This window comes from Gossypium raimondii, chromosome 4 (assembly GCF_025698545.1).
Source record: "Gossypium raimondii isolate GPD5lz chromosome 4, ASM2569854v1, whole genome shotgun sequence".
Taxonomy (NCBI): Eukaryota; Viridiplantae; Streptophyta; class Magnoliopsida; order Malvales; family Malvaceae; genus Gossypium; species Gossypium raimondii.
Genome location: NC_068568.1, coordinates 20,451,591 through 20,463,236, shown reverse-complemented (window position 1 = coordinate 20,463,236; position 11,646 = coordinate 20,451,591). Strand labels below are relative to the sequence as shown.

General features: G+C 31.2%; 1 protein-coding gene across 1 annotated transcript; it reads left to right on the top strand.

Moving 5' to 3' along the window:
• The first annotated feature begins 5,418 nt into the window (after positions 1–5,418).
• LOC105766695 (GDSL esterase/lipase At5g03610) lies at positions 5,419–8,596 on the top strand. Its single transcript, XM_012586261.2, has 5 exons — positions 5,419–5,580; positions 5,682–5,888; positions 6,646–6,917; positions 7,837–8,143; positions 8,222–8,596. Exons 1-5 carry the CDS (start codon positions 5,520–5,522, stop codon positions 8,437–8,439), a joined length of 1,065 nt encoding a protein of 354 aa, XP_012441715.1. The 5' UTR covers positions 5,419–5,519; the 3' UTR covers positions 8,440–8,596.
• Positions 8,597–11,646: the final 3,050 nt, after the last annotated feature.

Genomic DNA, 11,646 nt, shown 5'->3' with positions numbered 1-11,646 from the left:
TTTAGTGATCTCAAATCACTATTCTGACACTACTGAAAATTGGGTTGTTACAATCACCAAAAAGAATACAGTCGTCCACAAACAACAAGTGATTAATTGCTAACCTTTCCCTTCCAATCGGAGCTCCCCTCATTAGACCTTTTTGTTTTTCCTCGTTCAAGAGTGTAAAAAACCCTCTGCACATATTTAGAATAGATAAGGACTGAGTAGGTCTCCTTGTCTGAACCCTTTTGAAGGAGAAAACAGGGCACTAATATCCTCATTGATACCCACCGTATAAGTAACCGGATAGACGCACAGCATAATGAGATTGATCCAATCTGTATGAAAACCCAGCCTGAACATCATTCCAGCTAAAAAATCCCACTTAACACGGTCATGCACTTTACTCATATCGAGTTTAAGCACAAAATTCCCCCTTTTACTCTTCTTTTTCATTTTAAGGGAATGTAAGACTACATAAGCAATTAAAACATTATCTGAAATATGTCTCCCTAGGATAAAAGCCTCTTGGGCTTCATTAATACAACATTCCAACATTGTACTCATACGTTCCACCAGAATTTTCGCAATAATTTTGTAAACCACATTACATAAACTTATAGGTCTAATCTGTGAAAGATTTTTCTATTTCTCAACTTTAAGAATTAAAACTATATGGTTTTTATTAATCTCGCCAATTTCAATCTCACCCTTTAAGACAAACAAACAATATCTAGAAATCTCAGCCCCAACAATATGCCAATACCTTCGGTAGAACATTATTGGAAAATCGTCAATCCTCGGAGCCTTTAGGGGCACCATTGTCTTTAACGCATGCCAAATTTCCTCCTCAGTAAAAGGTTTGAGCGACTCATCATTCATGCTTTTTGTGATCTATTTCTCCACTAACCCAAGCAGCCTTTCATCGTCCCCTGTTTCAAAAGTCGTTTATAGATTTTTAAAATACTTTAGAGCAATATGCAACATCTCTTCAGCTTTTGAAACCCAACGGCCATCCTCCTCTTCCAACCTAACAATTTGATTATGATTTTGAAGAGTCACAGTAACTTTGTGAAAGAAACTTGTGTTCCAATCTCCAATTTTCAACTAGTTGACCTGGGCCTGTTGTTCTAAAAAAACTTCCTCTTTGTCAGCCTCCAAATTTAGACCTATCTGAACATCTATAATTTCAGCCAAAACCTCATCAGATAGATCTCGAGTATAGAGTTTGAGCAACTGTTCCTCTAAAACCATTTAATTTGGCTTTTGCTCACAGTTTCTTAAATGACTCCATTGTTGTAATTGTTGACCCACTTTCGTTAACTTAGCGAGAACCCTAACAGTTAAATCAACCTAATTCTTTTTTATTTCCTCATCGAAAGATTGTTCTAAAGACCATCTGGCCTCAAAACGAAAAAACTTAGCCCCGTGCTTCTTGCCATATTGCAATTTTCCTGTTGTATCCACAAGAACCAAACAATGGTCCGATATAGTATGACTCAAATGTTCCACTAGATAGCCTAGAAAAAGATTCATCCAATCCAAACTCGCTACTCTCCTATCAAGTCTTTCCCTTATATTAGTTGACAGAAATCTTCCCCTTTCCATGTAAACCACCTACCAATGAATCCCAGATCATTAAGCCCGCAATAATCCAAAATGTTTCTAAACTCGGCCATCTATCATTCTGATCTAAGTCGTCCCCCTTCTTTTGAAAAGAACTTGTGATCTCGTTGAAATCCCTAATCACAAGCCAATGGACCAATTGATCATGACCCAGTTGACTAAGTAGCTCCCAAGACAACTGCCTACAACGTTCATCAGGATTCCCATAAATGCCCATTAACCTCTAAATTTTGCAATTTTCATAATCATGGATATCAACATCAATGTGGTAATAACAGTAACTCCTAAGCATAACCAAAGAATTACCTTTCCAACTCAAGGATAAGCCTCCTTTTGATTCAATCTCCCCTATATCAATACTATTTACAAAACTGCATTTCAATCGAACCATTTCCATCTTTTTTGAATTTAATTTTGTTTCCATAAGAAATCAAATTCGGGGATTAATGACCCTCAATTTATTTTTGAGCCTATTGACAGTCCGTGACCTCCCCAATCCACGAACATTCTAGCTTAGAAGTTTTATTACATTCGGCTGCTCCGCCCTGTAGAGCTAGCCATTGTACCATGAATTCCTCCCTCGGTGTCATTCCTCGAAGAGATTATCGTATCACCCACCACCTGTTGACGTTTCTTGCCTTCCATAATGTGAAATGGCTCATTTTCCTCATCCAATAGCAAATCCATAGGCCCATTTTCATTTTCAGTCCCATTTAACTCCCTACTATCCATGTTTCGTGATTTGTCAAATCCCTTATTTAATGTCATTTGTCTAGATCTTAAAGGAATAAAATTAGGATTTGGATAAGATTTCTCCACTTCGTCTTTACGGTTACACCTAGTATCCTTTTCTTCCCCTAAATTTCTACCTTTAATGCCACTTTCCTTATCCACCATTCTGCATTTCGAACCATCTACTTCCCAGAGCCATTTGCTCACAGTTGCCTTCCGTAGTTGCACCACCGTATTCAGAGAGATATCCCACCCAAAAACTATCTTTGAGGGCTCAATTTTGGTCTGAAACAAACAGAAGCTCGCCCCATGGCTGAGCATGCCACAAATAAAGTAAAAAAGACTTAGTTTCTCGTACAGAAATTGAGCATAGACAATCTGATTCTTGCCAATCAGAATCTTTCTTCCTTTTCAGTGGAATTGTCACATCTAAACGAATCCGAATATGCATAAATTTTTGAATACCCATTGTCGAAATATATGTATCATATTCAAGAAATTGACCCAGAAAATCCCCAAATTGTTTGGCCATAGTTTCCGTCATCAAACCTCGAGGCAAATCATGTATTTGAACCTAAATTTTCGATAGGGATAATGGAATTAACAACGAATTCTCCCTTGGTTGAATCTTGTTAAGGATTAATAAATGATTGTTGAAAAACCATGGAGTTCCCACAAGTACTCTTTGAATGTCAACATCATGGAAAAATTGAAAATGAAATCTTTTTTCTCCTAATTCGAAATACAAATCCCCTTAATGGGATGCCAAAGATCAACCATAGTTTTTGGTAAAGATGAAAAATGAATAACACTATCTGTCAAATATCGTCCCACCAGACTGAATTGATATTTTTGATCTACCATCGCAGCCTCCTCATGAAACGCATCCTCCTCCTTATCAATCAAATTCAGATTAGCTAGTTCTTTCTCTATCACTCATAAACATTGAAAAACAATTCACTCCAAAACTAAAAAACATAATACTCAAAGAAATGTAGAACCGTGTCAATAGACAGACAGACCCTCGTGTCAATAGACAAACCATGTATAGGCATGAGTTTTAAAACGAAGGCAACGTTAGAATTTGTATAAGTATTGACTTGCCTGCGTTTACAAAACAAAGGTCATGTTAGCACTTTAATAATAAAAGTAGTACGGATTTCATTATACTAAAACTCGAATTGTATTTTGTTTCATTTATTTAAAAATAAATAAATTTATGTATATTATATTAGAAAGTAAATCGGTTCTTTTATTAAAAATTTCATCAATTTCTACCTTTAAGTGATGACTTAGCTAACGGAGCAAGTAGGTAGCGGCACATGATGTGTCACATGTAACTCATGCTAACTTGACATTTTGCCACATCAATTGACATTTAAAATTTTTTAAAAAATATTAAAATAAATAAAAATTTTAATAATTATATGAAAAACCATGTTTAGGATGAACCTAGATAAATACATGTCCAGGTTCAAATGAATCTAGATAGCCATTTGTCCAGCTTGGTCCTGAATATGATTTTTCAAATAATTATTAAAAATTTTATTTTTAAGATTTTTAAATAATTATTAAAATAAAAAATTAATCTTAAATTAAAAAATAACTAAAATTAAAATAACCATCACCAAGCTACATATAAAAAAATTATAAAATCTATAACTTTTTATTTTCAGTGAGCAATATTAATATTTCTCGCCATTTACGGTCCACTTAGTGGTGGTTAAAATGTAGGAGTAAACAACTTCATTCCATTAAAATTTTCATTACTTTTGTAATTATTTTCTTTAAAAAATTATATTTATAGTAATTCATCAATTTCAATATATATTGTAATTTTGAATAATTTATATTGATTTTTTACTAGTTATTATAATTTTTAAATAATTTTTATATCAATTTTTATAATTATTTAAAAAACACATTTAGGATGAATTTAGACAACTATTTATCTAGGTTTATCTTAGATGTGATTTTTCAAATAATTATTAAAGCTTTTATTTATTTTTAAGATTTTTTATTTTTTAATATTTGCTGACATGACAGGCAAAAATGTTACATCAATATGAAGTACACATGATGCACCACATATCGTTACTTATTTGCTTTGTTAGTCACGTCATTATTTAACTGTAGAAATGAATATAATTTTTAGCAAAAAGATCAATTTTAACTTTAATCTAAATACACAAATTAATTTATCTATTTTTTAACCGAGGAACCCAAATGTTGAAAGTAGAGGGAGGAAATCCATATTTTAAGTTAATTGTCGGTAGGGGTGAGCGTTCAATCAAATTGAGTGAAAATTTTTCTAGTTAAACGAGTAGACGAATCTTATTTTATCATCCTAACTTGATTTGAAATTTTTTTGAATCGAGGCACGTGAAATGAAATTCAAGTCAAATCGAATCGAGTGAAATTACTCGAGTTAAATTAAAAAACTAAACATGTCAAATTAAAATCTTGTTACAATATAACTAATTCCATGTTAGGACACACAAATTTGAAACTATATATATTTGAATTTATTTTCAAAGAAAAATAAAAAATACTTTAGTATGATAATCTTGAATAATTAATTAAGTTATTTAAATTCCCAAAATTATTATTTTAGAGTATTTTAAAATTTTAATGTTCTTTATATATATTTTAAATATAAATTTTGAAATTTTATAAATATTTTGAATTTATTTTGTAATTTTGTTGACAAAGAGATCAATTATTCATTTTCAAAATTAATAGAGATCAAAATATTATTTATATTAATTTATTATTCGAACTATAAAATTAACTCAACTTAAACTTGAAATACGAATCAAATCGAATTTTACCCATCTTAATTTTCTACCAATATCCAAAGAAAAGGCTTCCTTCTCGTATTTGAAGGACAATCTGTTTTTTTTTTTTGGTTGGATGAAATAAAGAAACATTGAGTAAGATGATTTGAAATTTTCTTTTTTGGTTTTTTGAAAATGTTATTTTTCAAATTAATATGAAAATATAATTGACGACGACTTTATTGAAATTTGACCAACCGCTTAAATGGAAAAGCGTTACCCTCCTCCCACTATATAAAGTGTTGAGATTCTCGGTTACCCTACAAACAATAAACCCGTTCCTCTTCTTCCCTCTCTTTTGTTTGTCTAAAAACAGTTGCTTCCCTGCTTAATTTCGTTGTCATGGACACTCCCACCCCTCTCTTCTCCTTGCTTTGTTTCTTCCTCTTCTCCCTCTTCTTAGGTAACACCAAACAACCCTTTGCTTCATTATACATATGGCCTGGAACTGGAAGAGTTTTGTTTTTTCTTAATCTTTTTGATTTCTGTGAATGAATTATGTAGGTGAGGAGCAACATGTTGTTGAAGGGTCAAGGGTGTGGACCTTTGGTTTCAGACCCAACATGTTGTTTGTGTTCGGGGATTCCTACGCTGATACAGGGAACAACAGGAAAGCTTTGGCAAGTTCCTGGAAACTTCCTTATGGAATTACATTCCCTGGGAAACCTGCTGGCCGTTTCTCTGATGGTCGTGTTTTGACTGATTTCATCGGTACCTCTCTCTCTCTCTTTCTATCCTTTTTAGGATCAATAATGATAGTGTTCATCTTTTCAAGTCTTTTAATCTTTAGCTTTAGCTTTAGCTTTAGCTTTGGCTCTTTCTCTTTTGTACAACTAATGGGCTTTGCTTTACTTCTTGTTTATTGTACTACAATTTAATAATATTATATTGAACTGAGTTGTGCGGTGTGGGTTCCTCCTTTTATCTTCTGCCATAATAATTTTGCTTTGTTTTTATACTGATCAGCAGTCTGAGTGCCCGACCTCACTCTTTTTCTTCTTCTTTTTTTCTCCCTATTTCTATCCTTTGTGTGAGATCATTTTCCAACTTTTTCACGCGATTCCAAGTTATAAATAATTGCTTCTTCCAACAACCCTTTTCTTCACTTTCTTACCCCCCCCCCCTTAATTAAGTTGAATCAATGGAATGTAACTATGATTTACGTTTTATACCTTCTAACCTTAGTTTAGCACCCACAATGTATTAAAGCATTAAACTCAAAGTTACAGACAGCTCATGACAACAAGGAGCTGTCTTGGAATAAAGTATATAATAATTAACAATTTCTTTTCTAGTTCATCAACTCTAAAAGTAACATTAGTTTTTTAATCCCATCAACTTTACTATTATGGTGCTTTCCAGCCATAGGATTATGCAGTTTACTGACAATAACTTTCTGAATCATCACAGTACCATAAATATTGATTTTATTAGTAAACAATTAATTGGGTTGTTTTGTGACAAGCAGCTGGGTACTTGGGGATTAAGACACCAGTGCCCTACAGATACAGGAAAGAACTGGGTGGTCGTCTCAAGTATGGGTTGAACTTTGCTTATGGAGGAACCGGTGTTTTCGACACGCCAGCTCCTGAGCCAAACATGACAACCCAGATCGATTTCTTGCAACAGCTTCTCAATGACTCTGTCTACTCCAAGAGGGCCTTGAAAACTTCTGTTGCGCTTGTCAGTCTTGCAGGCAATGACTACTCTAATTACATTGCCACCAACGGCTCCACTGCGGTAATAATAACACCTCACATATATTCATATATATATGCTCACTGTGTGCCATGTGTCACCAATCCTACTTTCAATGATGGTATGCTTGAACTTGTTGAACCCCACTTGTAATGACACTTCCTCTACCAGATAATGATTTAAATAATATAGCTCATTTGCAAAAAAGGACAGAAGGCCCAATTGAAGAACAAATTCATTAAATTATAAGAAAGGGACAAAGAGTTATTGTGAAAGGTGCTGTCGTGATCTTAGGTACAAAAATTTGACTTCGTATTAGCACTTAGCCAACATTATGACTTGGTTATATTTGGTTTTTTTGTGGTGTCTCAATATTATGTGTGGTCAGTTGCATCTCGGTAAAAGTATTGTGGGGCTCTGGAATCGGATTGCATTTTGCTTCATTTATTAAAAAAATGGACCAATTAGTCTCTCTACATTACATTAAAAAGTAAATTGCTTATTTTTATTAAATTTTCATCAATTTGTATTATTAAAAGATTGACATGATTGGCAGAATAACCAGATAGTTACATGTGACATGTACTTTTTGTTGACGTACATGGATCGATTTTTAACTGCAGAAATGGATGAATTTTTTAACAAAAGGATTTGTTTACTTTTTGGTTTAATTTTTAGGGATTATTTTGCTCATTTTTTGATTAGAGGAGGTAAAATGTAATCTGATTCCTAATACAGGGGCCTCTATGGTATTTTTACCTTAGATATGTAACTTATACTGATTTCTTTGTCTTGTCCTTGTGATCTTATGCATGCAAAGAAAAAAAAAGATTGTCGTTTTAATTTGTTTATGGCAAGTCTACCAAACCCACTCGTTTGACAGATTTGTTGTTTAGTATAGTTATTATGAAAAAGAAGGAAAAATGAGGGTTGAAAAGAGAAATTTGGTGTGAAAATTCAGGGATTTCCAGCCTTCATTGGAAGGGTTGTGAACCAACTGAAGGTGAACCTGAAACGCATCCATAACTTGGGAGTGAGGAAAATAGCGGCGAGTGCACTGCAACCATTGGGGTGCCTCCCTCAAAGCACTGCCCAATTCTCCTTTGAACAATGCAACGAAAGTGAAAACGCTCTGGTTGGTCTCCATAACCAGCTCTTGGCTCAAGCAGTGAACGATCTCAACAAAGAAACCAACAGCTCCTCTTTCTTCGTTCTTGACATGTACAATGCCTTTTGGAACGTTTTCAATCAAAAACAAGCTCATCAAGGTGACTCCCACAATCCTATTCTTTCTTGTTTTACTTGCACAACTCCATTAAACATGAAATATCTTGGGTTTTTTGCAGTGAGTCCAACATTTGTGAATCCATTTGAGCCCTGTTGTGTTGGAGTGAGTGCCGCATTTTCATGTGGAAGTGTAGATGAAAATGGTGTGAAGCAATACACACTTTGCTCCAATCCCAAATCCAAATTCTTTTGGGATACAGTTCACCCTACGGAACAAGGATGGCGAGCTGTTTACTCAACTCCAGCTCTTCAAAGCAGTCTCAAGCAATTCTGGTAGACATTACCATGAAATGCTTACCTTTTATCACTTTATGATGTTTTTACATTTAGTTTCTTGGTATCTGTCAAATCCCTTTGTGATCTCTTTATTCATTTGTGTTGGTAAAAAGTTGTATGAAATGAATGGAATATTAATAATAAAAGTTCTTTTCCAATGCTACCCTTTTTTGGTGGGATGTCTCTAATGAAACTTGTGTTCATCTCATTGATTTGTTGATGATCATGATTAAAGTTATCATCAAAGAGATGAAACCAAAAGTTGATTCCTTTTCTAATTAAAGAAAAAAAATTGAATGGCTGCCACATTACACATTTTAGAATGATCATGGTTTGGGAATTTGCAGGCATACATTAGAACTTGGGCTAGAAGTCCAAACCCCATTTGTTATCGAATAAAGGTAAAAAGTGGAGCCCTTCATTATTGGAGTTGGCTGTGGGTTTTTTTTATTTAAAATAAAATATTTACTTTTTCTTTAATTTATTCTTTATTTAATTTTGTAATTTTTATCATTTCCATTTCACACTTAAATATAAATATATTTTATTGCGAATAAAGATAGGCATAATGGTTTATCCCCGACCCTCAATTTTTAAAATATAATTTAATTGTAGTTTTTAATAAAAAGTTGATTAAATTATTAAATTTTAAGGGCACTATCATGACAACCTAAGTTGCAGACCATATGTACTTGGTAAAAAACTTAAAAAATACAATTAAGTATGGATAGACTATCATGTTAGTGTAGTTAAAACCTTAACAATTTAGTCAATTTTTCTATCCAAAAATACAATTTAACTAAGTTTTTAAATGTTGAATACCAAAGTAATCCCCTAAAGAATGATTAAAGCCCAAGTGATAAAATGGTACTGGCTAAATTACTCATGATGCCAATGAAAATACACAATAAGAATTACATTCTTTTTCCTCTCATCAAATGGTTTTGTGAAGCATGAAAGCTATGTTTGATTCACTAGAACGGAACAAGACTATAATGGAATAACCATTTTGTGAGAAAGAAATAGGGTTATAATGGAACTATAACAATGATTTGATTGGCTAGAACGAAATAAAGATTGTGTTTGATTGAGGGAATAGATATAATAATAGAATAAAAAAACTCAAATGACAAATAAACCTTTCAATAAACTAATTTTCTTGTAAAAGAAATTCAAAAAATGCTCAAATAACTAACATAACCATTAATAGATTAATTTTTTTATAAAAAATAAAAAAAAATGTTGAAATAAACATTATACTCTTCAATAAATATATTTACACACGCAAATATAATACAATGGTAGCATGACAAGGGAAGCACCTGCTTTATATGACAAATAGTATTCAAATTTACGTCTCTCATACATTCAACTTTACAATTACAAAAAAAACTTAATTATATGGTGCCAGGTTTGGAAGCATGATTTTTGGATGATGGTGAGGGAGAATCAGGATTAATATCTTGTTTCATTATTATATATGCATTATAGTAGTTAGATATATATAAAAAAATAGTTAGTAGAAATTTAAATTTAAAATTAAAAAAGATTACCAATTTATTGGGGTCTATTATTGGTGTTTTTAAAATAGTGAAAGTTTCTTAAGCCATCATCGTTAGAGGTGGAATAGTTGAATTCAAACATATGTTTCATGGCATAAGCAGCAGCAAAAGGAGTTTCAATGGATTCAACACATCTTTTAATTAAGTTATGCTTATGGCTATTCTTTTATGATTGCACTAAAATAATTTTTGTATATGCTTGATTTTCATAAAATTATGATCTATAATTTAGGACTAAAATTCAAAATAAATTGTTATAAAATACATTTTAATTTCTATCTATAATGTAATAAGAAAATTTTTGCAAATTTTACATATTCATAATCTTGACTTGATATACAAGTTATTTTACAAATGTATTTATTTAATGGATTTGACCAAAATGTGAGCAAATTATACCTTGTGGATTAATTTGAATATTTATTAATAATAAGAATTATTGAAAATGTTCAAATATATGAGTATTATCTTTTATTTAATAAGGATAATTTTGTAAAGTACCATTATATTTCTAAGAAAGTGTCGAGTGTACCAAATATGTCAATGTAACTTTCATGATATTTTAATAAGCGTTCTTATATATACCAAACGTCTATTGAAATCATAATAGAAAATAAAGCATTTATGCAATGGTGATCATTTACATAAAAGATTCAATGCGAAGCATTTAACAATAGTAGTGGAACAATCTTATAGATAGTTATGACTACAAAAGGTGGTAATAGAATCCAAAGTTAGGTTATGATTAGATGCATTTATATTTAAATTGTGAGTATAATTTATCTATTTATGATGCTAGAATGAAAAGATATTACTACTTTTAGTAGTGAAATTATGGTTATAAATCTTTATTTAAAAATTATTTTAGAAAAAATCTTTTGTATCTTCAAAATTAAATGTATAAATTGTACTGATAAGAAGACATAAATAATCTCAACTTAAAATTCCATATCTCCATTTCCATTGTTTAGATATCATCAAATAATGAAGTTTTTACAATACACTATCCTAATATGCAACATTGAAATCAAAGTAAGTATAAAATAATGTAAATAAGTAGGTGCGAGTTGAAAAAGAATTGAGTTAATTAAGTTGACAAGTTTTATTTTTATCATCTTAACTTAATTTAATTTTTTAATCGAGTAAAATTATTCTAGTTAAATTAAAATTTGTTATCATATAATTAATTCCATGTCGAGCACATAAATTTGAAACTATATATATATATGGAACTTTTTCAAAGAAAAATAAGAGAAAAAACTATTTTAGTATGATAAACTTTAATCACTAATTTACTTTTATAGATCACCAAAATTATTATTTTAGATTTTTTAATTTTTAACTTTTTTATATATTATTTAGATTCTTTAGAAATTTCAAATTTCAAATTTTATATATTAAAATATAAATTTTAGAATTTTTATAAATACTTTGAATTTTTTGTAATGTTTATTGAGAGACTAGTTTACTCATTTTCAAAATTGATAGGGACCAAAGGGGTGATTATAACAATTTGTTGTTCGAATATAAAATTCAACTCGACTCAAACTTGAAACTCAAATTACTTATTCGACTTGACTTGAAAAAATCAAATAACTTGATTCAATTAACTTGAAATTTGAAAAAAATTAATTTTTTCGAGTTGA

What these genes read in the sequence shown, in the direction of transcription:
- LOC105766695 (XM_012586261.2), top strand. Translation starts at nt 5,520, where the DNA reads ATGGACACTCCCACCCCTCTCTTCTCCTTGCTTTGTTTCTTCCTCTTC. An exon ending in CCTCTTCTCCCTCTTCTTAG is followed by an intron (nt 5,581 to 5,681) that starts GTAACACCAAAC and finishes TGAATTATGTAG; the next exon opens with GTGAGGAGCAACATGTTGTT. An exon ending in TCAAAAACAAGCTCATCAAG is followed by an intron (nt 8,144 to 8,221) that starts GTGACTCCCACA and finishes GGTTTTTTGCAG; the next exon opens with TGAGTCCAACATTTGTGAAT.